The sequence below is a fragment of the Chiroxiphia lanceolata genome, chromosome 4 (genome assembly GCF_009829145.1).
Source record: "Chiroxiphia lanceolata isolate bChiLan1 chromosome 4, bChiLan1.pri, whole genome shotgun sequence".
Lineage (NCBI taxonomy): Eukaryota > Metazoa > Chordata > Aves > Passeriformes > Pipridae > Chiroxiphia > Chiroxiphia lanceolata.
In genome coordinates, this window is record NC_045640.1 from 11,980,833 (window position 1) to 11,998,210 (window position 17,378).

At 37.7% G+C, this 17,378-nt stretch overlaps 1 protein-coding gene across 9 annotated transcripts in view; it reads right to left on the reverse strand.

Moving 5' to 3' along the window:
* The window catches only part of SORCS2 (sortilin related VPS10 domain containing receptor 2), a 598,972-nt gene that overhangs the window by 32,377 nt on the left and 549,217 nt on the right, over positions 1 to 17,378 (reverse strand). For all 9 annotated transcript variants that reach the window (XM_032685842.1, XM_032685841.1, XM_032685845.1 and 6 more), the window contains 6 exons: positions 12,717 to 12,837; positions 11,255 to 11,388; positions 10,538 to 10,666; positions 8,700 to 8,871; positions 4,981 to 5,167; positions 1,001 to 1,134 (listed from right to left, as the gene is read on the reverse strand). In XM_032685842.1, coding sequence (XP_032541733.1) covers positions 1,001 to 1,134; positions 4,981 to 5,167; positions 8,700 to 8,871; positions 10,538 to 10,666; positions 11,255 to 11,388; positions 12,717 to 12,837 — 877 coding nt within the window. The remainder of the gene's footprint in view (positions 1 to 1,000; positions 1,135 to 4,980; positions 5,168 to 8,699; positions 8,872 to 10,537; positions 10,667 to 11,254; positions 11,389 to 12,716; positions 12,838 to 17,378) is intronic.

A 17,378-nucleotide genomic window follows, 5' to 3' on the forward strand; every position in this document is an offset into this window, starting at 1 on the left:
CAAATTGTTCAACAAAAATTTTCAATACAGGATGTTTCTTTCCCTAAATGGATCTTTTATAAACAGAAAAGCAGCCAGATGGGGCAAATATTTCTTCTAGAATAATCGGTAGAGTATTAGGGTTTCAGTCAGATCCACCAAAATAAAAGGATTTTGAGGCAGATTCAACAAACTCCACAAGATTATATGAAGCAAGTCAGTTGCCTCCAAAAAATGTGGGGTACATCAGGGTCAAAAGGATTAACACTGACAATTTAGAGCACCTGTCCACAGTAACCTCCAAGGCAGAGCTGAGATACTCTGCTCCCTGACCACATCCATATGAATTACAAAACCTTTCTCAAGACTACGTGGACCTGCAGTACCTGTTCTAGCAATGGCAAAGTCAATAACAATGAACAGATACAGGCTGGTTTTATGGTAGACAGCACATTTACAAGAAGAAAGTTCACTGCACCTACTTGAAGTGTTCCTCTGCCTCATAAAGAAAATATTTTGCTTATCTGTTATTGAAAGAATTACCTTAAAAGAAATTAACCTAGCTAGACAATAAATACTGCCAATAGAAATACTGGGATATTTATTGCTCTAGGACACGTTTATCTAGACCTTGATCCCCAAATGAATATCACTAGATTGTTTGAGTGCTCTCAATGTTTTGATATCCTTTAGGATATCCCATTTTTTTTAATATGCCAGTTTATTTTAGACTCACAGAAAATATTTACCTATACAATGAATATATATATATTTCTGTACAGCTCTTTAATTTACAGTACTCACATTATCAATTTAGAAGCGTATAAATCCAAGTTTCATCAAGCACCAATGTCATGATCCCAAATCCATCCCCCTTTACAAGTTGTTTTTTTTCACAAGTAATCAAATACAATAAATTGTTGTGTGTCCCACCCGAGAAAACAGTTTAGAAATTGAAAGAAAGTAACAACCTTTACTGGAAAGAGATTGAAAATAATCTCAGTCAAAACCATTTGTGTACCTGAAGATTGTTTCCTATCCACCAGTAGAAAACTGTCAAATTAGGGTTCTTAGGCAGTATGATGGCTGTCAGGTTCACCTCCTGGTTTCTTCCAATGACTGGAACCACTTCTAAGTTTAAAGCCTGGAGTGGAGCTGAACAAAGTTCCCAAAATATCATTGAACAAGAATCCATCAGTTTTATTAATGCCTGTTTCCCCAAAAGCCTCTCACCTGCACATCATCAGGTCCTGAATTTTTTTTTTCCCTCCCTCCTGCTTTTACATCCATGTGAAAAGATATGAATATAATTGGAAGGACCTCATTTCAACAAAAAAATATCCCCCAAATCACCTCAAAATCTCAGAAACAAAATCTTAAGCAATGAGACGGATCAACCAAATGCACTTCTCTGATGCACGTTTTTTTTGTGCATTTCCAATCCTAGAACACATAAGCAAATACTCAGTTAAAAAGTGGAAAAGGCAATCTCAGCTTGGGTTTTTTTTTTTTTTTTAGTAACAAAAGATCAAATGAATAGAAATCTAACAAATCTCAAATTGCTAAGGGAAAAGCAGAAAACTAAAAAAGAATGCTGCTGACTATTCATTTTCATTATAAAAAATCAGCTGTTAGGCTCACACCACACAGAAACTCTCATTAATGCATGCTTTAAAATAGATGTGTATATCAGGGGAGCATTTATTTGCAAATCAAAATAGGATAACCTCTGTACTCCAAAATGTGCCTTAGAGTAAGTTTATTCCTTTCTGAACTTTTGCCTATGAAGGCTGTAAGCACTATTATTTGTATAAAAGAAACACATCATTACAGTGGTTTTATCTGCTTCTAAGTGTTGTGCTTATTAGTGTTGTGCTGCTTCACAGTACAGTAACTGTATTAAAAAAACCCTTTCCCTCAGAGGTTTTTGAGTATAACTTTTTCAGAATGCATTAAGGTAAAAGCTCTATAACAGTATAATGTTATAACTAGAATTTTTTAACTCCACCTGCACCATCTACCCAGGATACTAAAACGCTATATGGCCCAACATCCATTCATTACACAGAATGAATATTAACCCATCCATTTTTGTTCCATTCTACGTATTTTTTAACTCATTCAAAGATTTTTCATCTCAGTGCAAACTTACAGGTAGTTAACACTGGTCTAAAGTATCTCTCTTGCTCTGTGTCAGGAGCTGAATCACTGCTAATTCACTTTGATTAAATTGATTGAAATTCTCTGAAAACAAGTTTTCTGACCTCCTTTTCCACCTCACTTCACACAGTCTGTGTGCTGCTTCATCACAATGTAAGACTCTACTTTCACTCTGCATTTTCTACAATGACTCTTAAATCACCTACATGAATTCAAGCCACGTTGGGTGCTTAAACAAATGATTTCTTCACTAGCTTCCAGAGGAGTTAAAATGTTTCTCCCTGTTGCTGGTATCTTGAAGAAAATTCAGAAATTTTAGGAATTTCATTAAATTTGTTCCTCATAGAAATAGAATTTCCTTCTGATGAGGTAAAATAAAGAAGTCTGGAGGGATCTGTGAAACTGTTTTGATTTTGCCATAAATTTGCATTTTCCCAGAGGAAACTGATCATTTTGAGATATGTTTTTGCTCCTGAAGAAGGTCGCTTTCTTTTCCAAAATTTTTAAGAGCAAGTTGTTTGGTACTTGAGTGATGACTGCTATTTCAGTCTTACTGCTCCTTTATATTAAAGAGTTGAGAATAATTATTGCAAGTCCTCCTGCTTGTGTCTGTCACACAAGTCCATAATGCATGGGAACAAGCCTCATAGCACCCTTAAATGTGTAATATGAGGAATTAATTGACTTAAATTATTTTTGATTATTTAACAAAGTTATAATTTCCATATAGTTTCCATACATTTTTCCAAGTTCCCTTATTATTCACTTACTATAAAGATCACAGCTTCATAAAAACCAAAATGTGTGCAGTGTATGTAGCAATGTATGTAGCTCTTCTTCAGATCTTTTTATTATGAGTTGCCTACTCACATTCATGCTATCGGACTTAATTTCTCTTACAGTTCATTAGAAAGTTGTAGATTGTGTGATCTGGATCAGAAAGCATGATTTGGATGAAAAGCCAAAATTTATATAATTGTCCTGCATCCCATAGCAACAGAACTCTGAAGTGAAAAATATTCCCTTTAACATTTGCCTCTGAAAAAATTCCCTGGGAATAATACATCAGCCAGAGATAGAGTGAAAGCAGGACTCTGTGGACATTTCTGCTTTCATGGTATTCCACAGTGAAAATGTTCCTTAATGGCTATTAGTGCTTCACTAGAACATAGAAATTGCAGTTTAATTTTTTAGGTAAATTAGAAGATTCAAGTAAATTTGTTGGCACTAAGAGAGCAAATCACATAGAAAGCATTTATTCAAGAAGGCTGGGTAACACACTTCCATGAGCCTTCTAGTCCCTGTGCAGCACCCATGGACAAGCTCAGGATGAGATGACATCTGCCTCAGTGCTCTGCTGCCTCTGTACTTCAGCACCAAAACTCCTTTAACGGACCAGTCATTTACTTGTAGAAAGTAACTCTGGCTTCTGCAATTTGAAAATCCACTGCATAAAACAAAATTGACATCTTTTATTTTTACTGTTTATACTAATACAGGTCACACTAAAAGCACATTTTGAGAAAGTGTTTGTTCCGCTTTCCATCAGGGCTTGCTACTACTCATCATTCTCTGAAGGGTTAGAAGTTATTCTCAGAGAGAAGGATGTCACACCGAGTTTTTTTCCTCTTCATTGCCTGTACAGACTGTTTCTCTGGCTAATCTACTTCTCAGCAGCTAGAAGCTTCTAAACAGTAACAGTGAAGCCCTAAGTAATTTACCTCAGCTCTCTGGGGTTGTCAAATGATTTAAAAAATAAACACAACAAAGAAACAGATAATGAAACTGAAGTTGAGAATTTGACTGTGATCCTTTCTGTTTGATTTTATTAGAAGATTGGTCATTAGTATGAATGGGCCCCACCTGTCAATCAAAGCACAACTGGAAACTCTGGACTCAAGGACACTGACCAGCAAAATACATAAATATCAAGCTGACATAAAGCACTTGGATCTGTGCACATCCGTGTATATGGCTCCAGTGATTTCCATTGCTTTGGGATTAGGATGGAAGACACACCACTCAAAACAGAGGGGAAACAGACACCTGGAGAATGCAAGATGAGTATCTTTTCCTTTGATGTTACTCGCTTCTGAATTTTTGACACATCTGAAAACAGGTGAAGCAATAGCTGCCTTGAATCTCAAAGAAAGAGGAATATTCAGTTCCAGTTTTGAGTTTCCCTCTTCATTTCAGTTATGAGATGACTGAGGTACATTAAACTTGCAATGGTGCATGACATTCCCTGTGCCATGATATTCTTTATTTTATATCTGTTTGATTGGGTATTTTAGGTCTTAATTAAGGAGAGGGAGAGAAGTCTAAGCCAAGTGATACTTCCTGCCAACACAAAGTTATATCCAAGTATTATTTAAAATTCTATGAGAATTAACTAACTAAAATCTAGATTTAGAAACACTGAGATTTTTAGTATTTTTCAAAATCATACAAAAGCTCATATTCTCAACACTCCTGTTCACTTGCTTTACATTACACCTAGAAGCTTTAAAAAGATATAGTGTTAAATTTTGGCTGCTAAGGCTGTGAACAGGGTCTTGAATCAGGAAGATGGATAAAACCTGAGATTTGAACTGAGGCATACTTGTTATTTAAAAGATTAAACCATCCTTCTGCCAAATTGGACTAAAACTAATTCTGAGCTCCTATTACATTAGGTTTACAAGCCTCTGAATTCAAAACATACAACACTGCAAGGCTGCATGAGGGTGTTGAAAAATATGCCTTTTCCTAATTGCGACTAGTAATTTTCTTTACTACTTCATAGCTGTCATGAGGTTTTTACAAAGTGGTAGAAGTAAGAAAAGCAAAGAGATGATTTACAGTTGACTTGGATGAACACCACAGCCTCATCATGCCCAGCCACATTCTCAGCCTTCACTGACACACGGTAAATCCCAGGATTCTCATAGCGGTGACGGATGGGTTCTCCAGTCATCGTAAGGTTCACATATATCGCCTTAAAGCCATCTCCAAGATCTACCTGGTATTTGGTACTCAATATATCACCCTAAAAGGAAAATATATCAAAAACATTTTAAATGGCCAGAACCAAAACAGACAGGACACATGTTTATAACCCTTTACTGAATCACAGCAGCATTTTCAGCCCCTGCCAGACATTTTGACTCAATTGCAATAGCTGCAGTAAAACCACTACAACCCATGGCAATGATGTTAGTGCAACAGATGCTCTGTGCATTAATAGAGATAATACAAAATTTCCACAGTAAGGTGCTACCTTAAAATTAGACACCTCAGACCACTAATCAAGTTGTATGGCACAGAAACCATCATTCTTGTCTTAATGCAGGTGGACATTAACTAACATAATGGTGCAATGCTCATATCATTGCAAGCCACTGAAGATTGTTATTTTAGCAAATTACTGCTCATTCAGTGAACTTTTAGCCTTTCCAATTATAAAGCAAAATTAATTGGCTTAGGCATTCTTCACAGCACCTTCTAAGCACAGCCTCTTAGTGTCAATTACATGGCCTTTAAGACCCAAGCTGGGATCTTCACACAGAGGTGTACAGCATTATACTGAGCCACCAAGCATGTCTAGAACTACCATGCTCTAGTGCAAAATTAGTGCATGTTTAATGAAGCAGATTACCAAGCTGGGTTTGGGAAAGGGTTTAAAAGTCCAGCCAAATAATTCTGTCATATCAAACATCTCATTGAATCCATAATTCCTCGCACTTCTGCCACGTGCTCCTTTAAATGACACCATCTTCCTAAACTCAGGCCTAAAGGACTGCAAAGCTGATAATCCTGTCAGAGGACAAACATGACTATTACTCATGTTGTCATGGTATGGCTGCTCAGGAGAGAAATCAGGCCTGTGCTACATGGGCTAGAGATTTGGATGCAGTGAAAGGAAAATTCATTTTAGCTGTTAGCAGCAATACTTTCTCAATACTACTGGCAGAACTGCCTTGGTGAGCTGCCCTGCTTCCTTGATCTCCAGCAGTACTTATGTTCCTGCTTGCTTGCCATGACAGCCATGCAATTAAGACAGGCTACAGGGCCAGGCTTCATAGAAAAGCCTCTGTGTTGTGAAAACACAGTATTGACTTAAAAAATTTCACTGCCTCTGGGAAAGGAATGTATACACCCATGTGCTGGTCAAGTGACAGGAAAGGCCATCAGAGCAGAGAAGGATCGACATCAATAGAAGTATTCAAAAATCACTCCACTTCTCCAAAAGCCACTCTGAAATAGGTTTATTCCAAAATTTAATCTCAAAAGGAAGTATTAATGTAATTTTTTTCAAACCCAATCAGCCACTGGAATAATCTCTCCAGGAAACTGGTGGATTCCCCACAGTTGGACACTTCAGATTCAGCAGCACAGGTGCTGACCATCTTGTCTAGGCTGTGCTTTTGCCAAGACAGGTTGGACCAGATGATCATCGACGTCCCTTCCAACCTGGCAATCTATAATTCTATGATTCTTTGAAAATCAAAGGAGGTACCAAGCCTAGAATTTATGTTCCCTGGCATTACAGAAGGAAGGGAAACATACTATTATTTCCTCCTTTTGTTATTTGGCAGTGTGGTTGTTTTATCAGATGAAAGAACGTTGCTTACAACGTAAAAGAACACCCATAATAAGGAACCTGTAGGATTATCAAATACCTAAGCACCATATTTCAAGACACAAAAAGAACCTTAAAAGCCTCTTCACTGTGAATAGTTTTTTCTTTCTTTTGACAACAGAATAGTAGAATTTAGCAAAAGAGATAATATATTATTACAGTTTAAAGCAGAAGAGATATGTTCTTGCCAGCAGTGTAAGTGGAATCTCTTTAGATGACATTAGCTTGCAAAGACTTCTTGTTCTCGCTTTCTTATGCTAACAAGTACACATGCGTGTTTTTTCCAGATGAGATAGAAACCAGTGTTAAAAGCCAATACATGCAAGCTTCTCTTACTATATTATTCTAAATAGTTTCCCTAGTGTAAGGATGAGAGTGCTGTATTCAAAACAACAAGATATTTCTATTTTCCAGACCAATAAACAAAGAGAGCAGTGGACAGAAAACAAAAGAGTCACATAAATCAGCTAAATTTATAAGAAGTTGGGGCTTCCACTTCCATAAAAAATAGGAGATGGTCATGATATTATTTATTCATATATTCAGCCAACAGACTATGGAAAAAAAATTATCATCATCATCATTATTGCTATTATTTCTAAGGACACTTGAAAACTGCCCAAGCGTAACAGAAGCGTGTTTTCTTTACTCTCTGATGTCTGGCATTTCTGCATTCCCAGAAACTAGTAAATTAATTTTGTTCATTGGAGAAAGTAGTATGTTTGGGTTTATTGTAGTAGAGCTGTTTCTTAAACTCACTAATTGTTATGAATTCTCATTGGATTTTGTCATATAGATTAAATCCTAAGAAACGCTCAGGACATTTGAGTTTAAATATTATTCTTAGCCATAGAGGGCACCAAACTGCTACAGTTCTTCTAAATCTGCCTTCCTCTTTGATGAACAGAGCACAGACTTCACCAGGAAACACAGCACTAGATTGTCTTCAAGATTCCTCACTTCTGAAGATTTGTGAATAACTTTAAATGGTTTTCATATTGCCACAGAGATCCATGAAAGCTTCAGTAGGAAAAAAGTCAAACTGCCAATCAAAATCATTAGAATCCAAATTGCAACCAAATGCTCTGGGCTTACAATAAACATTTCCAAACAAATTCTAGAAAGAGGAGGCAGCAGAACTTGCCACACAAACTGTTGGGGTACTGCACACATTGGGATGCAGAGCCTGAGAAGCATTAAGCAGCCCAGTGTTCTGCACGTAACTTACAGAAATAAATCCCAAATGCTCAATTTATATTGCACAGGTTTGCCAAAATGTGTGAATTTTCTTCAAATTCTTGCAAATCAGTGGGGTTAGCCAGGATGTACAAATACTCTGGTAACCTGAGCACAGCAGTTATAGCCTAATGCTAAAAAACAAGCATGAGGAAACATACCCATGGTAAACAATTCATCCAGCAGTTACTCACTGCTGTTGGTCAGGGCCTTAGGGCATTGTCTCTCTCAATAAAAAGAAAATCCCCCATATCTTTGGCAACACAACTAATATATAATAAATATTCTTATGCTGTGCTATTTGCTGATTTCTGTAAAGCTTTGCCTCATTCCTTTCTGAAAGGCAGATTCTCAAAAACACTTAAACCCGAATATTAAATGTTTTCTGCATTTCTGTTCTTCTCTGATACAACAGCTGAGATTTTCAGTCCAAGGAGACTTTGGTAATCCAGTTGCTTTGATTTTCCAAGAAGCTATTGCCTTTGCTGCTGAGGACACAAATCCTGTTCTGTGGGTAGAACTTGGAGATTCACTGAGTTTACTGTCATCTGATTCACTTGAAAACAGAAGTTCCAATATTTCCAAATCCATTAATCCTTGTCTCAAGCACAAATTAATCTTCATTCAGCAGCAAAGCAGGTAGGAGTGAAATTAACCCTAAAAGCAGCAATTAAACTTTCATGAAGCCAATGTTTATTACTACCTGCTCTTGTCTGACAACGAAGGTGATGTCTTCCCCGGGCCTAACGGCCAGGCTTTCTTCTCTGATGCTGATCTGAAGTCCCTTGGGAGCAATCAATGGACACATATGCTGTGCTACATTCTGCTGCAGGTCTACGCCACCTTCACACACATTAGAGACAACTTTCCTGTACCTGCAAAAACAGTAAGCAGTGAACATGGTGAACTGGAGGTAAGCAAAAGAATGCCATCAGAGACACCAAATGCAAGTGTGATTGTAGCTAATGCATTTTCCTTGGGTGCACAAACAGACAAGATTGCAGATGATCAAAACCAAGTACTTGGATTGGGGACATTGCCTTTACTAAGGAAAACCCATTGAAGAAGGGTGGTGTGGAGCAAGATGAGGATTTCACTTGAATGCATTAGAAGAGTCTGTCTTTTCAAACTTAGAAATGTGCCTGAGTACCTCCAGGAGATAGACAGTCTTCTGTCCTCCTCGCCATCCCCTTTCCTAGCACTCAACAGTCTTCATTGCTCTAGAGGTTTTGGTTCAAACCTCAAAGATCAGGAAGAAATTAGACCAAGCAGCTTCTGCATTAACCCAGAACTAATTGCTTAACTGCTGCACTAGAATCAATTAATTTCTCAAAAGACTTGTAATATTGTGTAACATAACAGTATAAAAGATTGAAAGAAGTAACACTTTTAAAGAGCTAATAACGAAATACTTGGGCGCGTACAGTAATTATTCACAGATCAGTTTCACACAGGTATGCGATTTTTAAACGTCCTTTAAAATCAGTCATATGCCACTCTTTTGAATTCCCACTCTGTATATCACAGCTGTCAGCCGCAACCCAAAAGGCATCATTTTCCTCGGTAAGGCAAATATACACAGAGACTGTGATTCTATTGCCAGATTGGACATTTCATCATTTGGTTCTCATCTCTACAACTGACTGAGATGGTGTTATGATAAGCCAGAATAGATGCCAGCTGCAAGTTATTCTCAGCACAGACGTCAGACTACATTGTAGTGTATATCCTATGTGGTATTGTTTACAGTTACTAACGCTTTCCTTTGATTCTGAGTGTCCCATATGGTCAGGAAAAAAAATTATTCTTCGCAGAACTTACTCTTATAAAAATGAGAGACTGGGAAATTTTGTGAGATGTTACCAGGTCCTCAGAGTAATTTATGAGATCCAAACTGAAAATTGCTCTAGACCTAAGCAATGAGCTAAAAGAAAAGGCTTTGAATGGACATTAAAAAATTAAAATGCTGCAAACAAGACAGCTCCCCCTCTTCTTGAACAGATTAGTTTTTCAACCACTGGGAACATGCAAGGGAACAATTATCTTCCCTTAATTTGTAGGAAGCTTGTGCACATGCACTAAGTCAGTCACAGCTTTTGCATTTCCCAGGTTTTACAGTTTGCCTTATTTACATTACATAGAATCACAGACTGGTTTGGGTTGGAAGGGACCTTCAAGATCTTCTAGTTCCAACACCCAAGGAACATATTCCACTAAACCAAGTTGCTCAAAGTCCCACCCAACCAGGACTTCCACACTTCCAGGGAACAACTGCACAAGTTTTTCAGTGTCTCACCACCCTCTCAGTAAAGAATTTCCTCCTAATATCTAATCTCAACCTATCCTGCTTCATCTGTAGGCCATTCCCACTTGACCTATCACTACATGCCCTTGTAAAAAGTCCCTCTCTAGCCCTCTTATAGGCTCCCCTTAGGTATTGAAATGTGAATTTCTTTCAAACCACTTTTGAGGCCTCTGGTTGGAATATTCTCCCCCTCTTTGGAAGCCTCATCAAGCTAGTTGAATACAAAACCAGCTTACCCAGTGCTGCTGGTGTATGCCTGCCCCAGCACACAGTCTTCAGGCGGTGCTTCTGGGTTAAACCAAAAGTCAGCAAAGCATTTGTTAGACTCCGACTTCAGAAGTGCAGAGCGCTCAAACCCATAATCACTGAAAAACATCAACACCAAGTGTGTTACTATCCCCACTTCACTCAGCAGTCTAATTTGGGGTGGATGAGACTACATTTTTAAGAGTAAATAATTTTTTTTAGTGTTATTCTACCAGATGAACATACAAGTTGGTGAAGCCAGTTCTGTTTTAAGTCTAATTTCAGTGGGAGTTGTGTACACTTTGGGGAAAAACTGGTTGTAATTACTTTGTCAGTTCTGCAAAATTAACTCCCATGGTACCTTAGATCTTTTAAAGGTTTCCTTTGCCACTCAGACCAAACATTTCCTTGCTTTTTTCTTTTTTCATTTGCAAATAGAAAGGGTTTGTTTGCCTTTTAAATGAATCCAATTGTCATTTTTCAAGCCTTGATCAATAGAGAAAAACATCAGGATTTGTTCAGGCAGGTGAAACACATACTTAAACATGGTAATATTTTTAACAAATGCAAAAGAAACCTGCTATTCAAATAACAGTTTACCTATTTATTTATATATGGCTATGTGGGGAGAGGGGAAGAAGGAGTAAAATAAACCCATCTCAAACTGTTTACTAGCAATGAATCAAAAGGTCCACAGATAGACTCACCATAAGAAATCAGAGTTCACACATTCACAAACTTTGGATGTGAGAGCTGATGTGAAACTTCTCCCTTTAATGCACCATGATGAAATCTTCCTCTTTCGAAAGCTTCTCTGCTGGCCCATGATGCAACGATCACCCTGGATATCAAAGCACTGGACTTATTGCACCATAACCTACACCACACACACATGACCTTATGTTGTCCTGAGAAAGGCTGATCTTGCTGCCAAGAACTTGCATCAATATTCAAATATTCTCTCATATTCAAATATATAGGTATAGATAGCTCTCATATTCACTGCTGTCTGCTAACGGGTCATTACAAAGTTGTAACATGGGCTGTATTTCCAGGGCAAAAATCTGAAGATGTACATGAAAATTCAAGTGCAATCTAATCCATGTTTCATGTGTACACAATCTAGGCACAAAGCTCCAACTGGCCATTTAAATATTCAGTGTGGCTGCACATAGCTGAAGTTCTCTCTAAATCACCATATTTCACGTTGGCAGCCAACCCGATGTACCAAGCATGTGGACACAGGTAGAATGAAGGCTATCTTTACACACTCCACTGGTAATTGGGCATCTGCAAGTACTCTGTCAAAGTCATTTTAGTAGTTTCTAATTTCTGAAAGACATTTCGATGCCAATATCCCAAAATACTGTTACTCTTTAGGCTCAGATCTGCATAATATTCTCAGTAAACACACAGCAGTCCCAAACAAGAAGTGTAAAATTAGGCATGAGAACTGGCAAATGGGAGCAGTAGAGCTGGAGTAACACAAAGTAGTATGCAAAAAATAAACCAACCCTGCAGAGAGCAAAAGAACAAATGTACTGGAAGAAGCAAAACATAATAATCCGAATGATTATGAATAAATATGACATATTCCATTTAATTAAAAAATACCCTCAGATTTGCCTCTTCAATCAATACATTGCAGAGACAATTTAACTTCCCAAAATTGGATTTGGCCAGAGCACCAGGATTAGCACAGCCTTAATGCATTACTGCAGAAATGGCATTGCCCAAAACAACTGGACCCTGTTACGTGATTGGTCCACTGAGATCCTAAATTACTTCTGGAATGGACTGTACTTATGGCAATTTATATATGAGTACAGTATGTGGTCAGGAAGTTGGCAGAACACATAACTGCATGTTGAAATTGCTTGAATCAATATTACACACTTCAGTTTATGGTATATGCTTGCTAATCCAGCAGGACCACCTATTATTATGGCAACCCAGCAGATATACTTCCACCTTTCCTAGGACACAGATTACAAAACCAAAATGAACACAAGATCCTCTCCCATTTTAAACTATTGAGAAATCAGCAAATATCAACATAAGGAGACTAAGCATCCAAATTGAATTTGGAAACGTTTCCCTAGCACACAGTTCTATATGAATCTGAAAGCTACGGAAAAGTTTTGTCAGTTAACATAAGACCACGAATACCTGCAGATTTGTGAGCTCCCAAGACTCATAGTCATCATCAGTGCACTCCCTGGGGAAGGATGGTCTGAAGTCCACCTTCACCAGTTCCCAGTCCGAACGGTAGCTAATATGTCCAAAGACTCTGAACAAAAAGATCAAAAGTAAACTCTTACTGCAAAAAAATACCATAGATCTGAGATTCAAAATTTCAGTTCTATCTTTTCTTTTCCACCGTCATAGTTCTGTGCTTAAAGGTCCCAGTTTAATTTTTCTTTGGCTTTTACTCCTCTTTATGTATAATGAATCTAGTTAGGAAACATTTGTCAATTGTATATGAAACTTTTCAATGAAAAAAAATATATATCATGTATTAGAGATTTTTTCTCTAGCCCAGAAATTTAATTGGAAATAAGCTTTTCTAATTTGGAACCCAATACTTTTGTCTATTATCTTGCTACATGAAACACACAGCTCTCAGATTTCAACAGGAAGCAGAACTAGGATCACTAGATTGAATTTCCAGCTCTGTCACTCATTCCTTGAGATTATACTACAACTTCTTCAGTTGGTTTTGTTGTGGGTTTTTTTTGTTAATTTCTACAGGTTTTAGATAGCAATTTGCTATTGTTTAAAGTCACAGCAGTATAATGAAATTGTATCAATTTCTAAGGAATACACTGCACCTACACATTGTACTGAAGAACTCAGAGTTTCCTCTTCATTTCAGATAGTCCCTTGTGTAGTAAAACCCAAAAACCAGCCATAAACTGTACAATTTTTTTAGGGGAAAAAAAAAAGGAAATCTCATTGCTTTAAAAACCAAGCTGCATTTTCAACACAGCCAACATTTTCTAAATCGGAATCTTTATTTCCAAAACAAAATGGGTATGTATGACATCCAGCAACAAATTAGAAAGGATAAAGACTCTATTTGGGCAAAAGTAAAATGTATTTGTGGTTTGTATCAGGCTTATGTGACTTACTTGCCAAAGAATTTAAGGTTGATTCTGAAGCCAACAATTTCTATGCAGTTCATACTGCACAGAGTTCATATTCCAAGCTTTAGTAGCGTTCTCCAAGCTAATTCATTCCTTTTGTTTTGCCCTCAATTTTGTCCAAATCCAGACACAGCAGGAATGGTACAGTTTTGTTAAAAGCATTCTGCAGTGCACAGACATTTCTCTTGTCCTGAATACCAGGTTCAAAGTGGAACTAGGGTAGACCAGAAGTGAGTGAATGCTCAACTCTCTGCAGCACAGAGGCAACATCATCACACTAAGCATTTCTTCTGGTAAATGGACGTAGAGCTCTGAAGTCTACCAATGAGGCTGAAAAGTAGTTCAGAGAGACTAAAGATGTACAGTGATTTCTCCCCTTCCTTTCTGGTGTCTTTGCTTCTCATCCGTAGCAGAGAGATGTAGATATCGATACATTATTGCCCACACTGCTCACACTGTAAGGACCTAACAAGCCACGTGCATAGGAAACCACACCATCAGCAGTGCACTTAATGAAACAGAAACATATGCATTTAGTTTGTATGTCTTACTCTTTTCTTGTACGGCTCTGAGATTAAAGGAGCTGGATCCCCTAATTTCTTTCCTTCTAAATGCACCCATGGCTCAGAAGTAGAAGCAACACACGAAAATTAAAAAATGTGGCTCAGTCCCCTGGCTATATGTGCACATAGGTGTGTGGTCCCACATCTCTCATTGAGACCTCAGGATTTGGTTCCTTTTTCTGGTTCAGCTGGATCCTGAGAGCTGCTGTCACCATATAATCTTATTCATTGGTAGTTATATACTCAATAAAGTGACTACTTAGGTGGTCTCATGCTTTTTCCACAACGCCTGTTTCAATATGACTGGGTTTGCTGACAGACATGAAGTGTCTTTTGCATACTAAATACCTGTACCTCTATTTTAAAATCTTTGTTTCTCCATACGAGGTACTACCATAAAGCAGACTTTGCCATGTGCTTATGCAACACCTGTCTACCTCTGTGGTAGGTGCAATACCTACCTCAGTGAATGCTTCTCTAGACACCACAAAACTTTACAAATCTATTACATTTCTTTTACTAACCCATTTATCAACTAACATGTTCAAGTGCAAGGAGCCAAGTCCTGTTAAAGCTTCACTCCTGCCTCAAGGAAAGTATTTTCCACAGAACAAATCAAATTTTCTTCATTCGTGTTAGCTATCTCAGGCAGATTAGTCAGGAAAGGAGAAGAAAGGAGATGGTGGTTTGAGTTCAAGGCAGAACAGAATAATGAAATTTTCCTGAAAGCATAAAACATAATCTCTGAACTATTATTAATTATATTTGAAATCTCATGAGGATGATTCCAAATGACTATGGCAAGGGAAACACGTTGACTCTATGTATAAATACAGACACATACACACACACGTGTGCGTGTATGTGTATATATAACCAGAGATATGAAACAGCAAAATGAAGCTCAGAGAGTTACAGCATTAATTTTGATATCCACAAAGATACCAAACAAATTATTGAGCTATCTACTTCTAAGCACCTTGGAGATAATTAAAATGATAACAAACAGTTACCATGGATTTGTCAAAACCAAATCATGTCAAACTAATGTAATTTCCTCCTTTTACAGGGTAACTGGTTTAGCAGATAAAGGAAAGGAGAAAATCTAGCATATTCTGACCTTTGTTAAAACTGTTATACATTTCTAGCTGACATTGTCTCAATATAGAAAAGAAAGCATCAGTGCAGATAGAATCACTGTGAGGAGGAATGGGAGTACATATCCAATTAGAAGAATCCATTTTCAAAAGGTAGTTATCAAACAGGGAATATTTTGAGATATGTATCACAAAGATATGATGGGTCCACAGTCAATATTTTCATTAATACTTGTGAACAAATAAGAAACACAAAAAAATTTTGCAGATAACGCAGAAGGAAGGGAGTGGACATTGACTGATGGAAGCAATGTTCAGAAATCAATATGATGAAATACTCCAAAACCAAGTGCAAAAAATATTTCTGGGAAAAAAACCCCCAAACTCACAACAAAGGTGCAAAACCAAGACAGAAAATAACTTTCAAATATCGAAGAAAAGACTTGGGGAATTCTGGGAAATTAAACCAAGAATGCAGTGTTGCTGCAAAATAAGAAAGACTAATTCTAGGTCATATTCAGAAATGGAAAACAGAAGACATGGAGATAATTATTTTTATAAACTTGGCAAAAGTGGAGCCTCTGGAAGAATATCATGTCTAATTTTGGATATTTTATGCATATTTACACACCCAATAAAAATGAATTTGAAGAGGGGCAAAATGATTCATAAGGTGCTTAGAAAATATAACCAATGAAGAAAGATTGAGAGAATTGGGTTTTTCTCTGGAAAAGATAAAGCTGAGAAGTACAACAAAATGTTTTCAGTCTTGTTATAGAGTGAAGAGCTGTCCTGGAGGAAGGGCAAGAAAGAGGAACTACAAGGATAAATAAACTTAAAAGATCTAACTGCACAATTCTCTAATTCCTTCTCCTCAGTACTGGTGAGGCTACACGTGGAGTACTGGGTCCAATTTTGGGCTCCCCAGAACAAGAGAGAGATGGAAAGACTGGAGGGAGTGCAACAAAAAGCTGTGAAGGTGATGAAGGGGCTGGAGCATCTCTCCTATGAGGAGAGGTTGGGAGAAGTGGGACTGTTCAGCCTGAAGAAGAGAAGGCTCAGAGACATCCACCAAAACCTGAAAGGAGGGTGCAAAGAAGATGGAGTCAGATTGTCTTCAGGGGTGCCCAGTGATAGGACTAGAGGTAACAGCCTCAAACTGAAACACAGGAGGTTTTCTCTGAACAACAAGAGGGTGTTCAAGTGAGGGTGATCAAGTACTGGCACAGGTGCCTAGAGAGGTTGTGGAGTCTCCATCCTTGGAGATATTCAAAAGCCATCTGGAAACCATCCTATGTGATTGGCTCTGGGTGAGCAAAGGGATTGGACCAGGAGATCTCCCGAGGTCCCTTCCAACCTCAACAATTTTATGATTCTAGAATTCTATAGAGGTAATGGTACAAGATATTGGAGTTGTTTATTCCTCCTCACCAGAGTGAGAAATTATACACAATCAGGATTAGAGATAGACATTAGACAAACTGGACAGATATTGCCGAGTTCCAAATCTTATAATGATAGAAAAATTATAGAAATTATTCTAGAAATTATGCAAAATCTACCAGAGTAATATGGAAGCTACATGCAAACTATATGTGCACACAAGAAAGGCACTGCTTCAATGGGTGAACTGTAACCTTCTCCTCTGTGGATTTTTAGCAGAAGATAGAAATAACTTTTGCTGTCTTTTGTTGGTCCAGCCTCCTGCAAAAACCCCCAAACTAACAAAAAAGGTCATTTCCATTATGGCTGTTCCGATTCTACAGACTGAAAATGAGATTTTGACAGAGCACAGTAACTGCAGCACTGCAAGTAAAATCCCACAGATTCAAGAAAGTGTCCCACTACAGTCACAAACCCCAATAAAAACGCAGTCATACCGCTTTGTAATTCATAGGGCAAATTTCCTAAGGAATCCAGTGCTTTACATGCATCCAGTTTAGCAAACTGTTTGAAAAAAAAGCTTAATGATTATTGATGCTGTGCTGCAGTAGCACATGTTGCTCTATAGTTGACAGAGTTTTG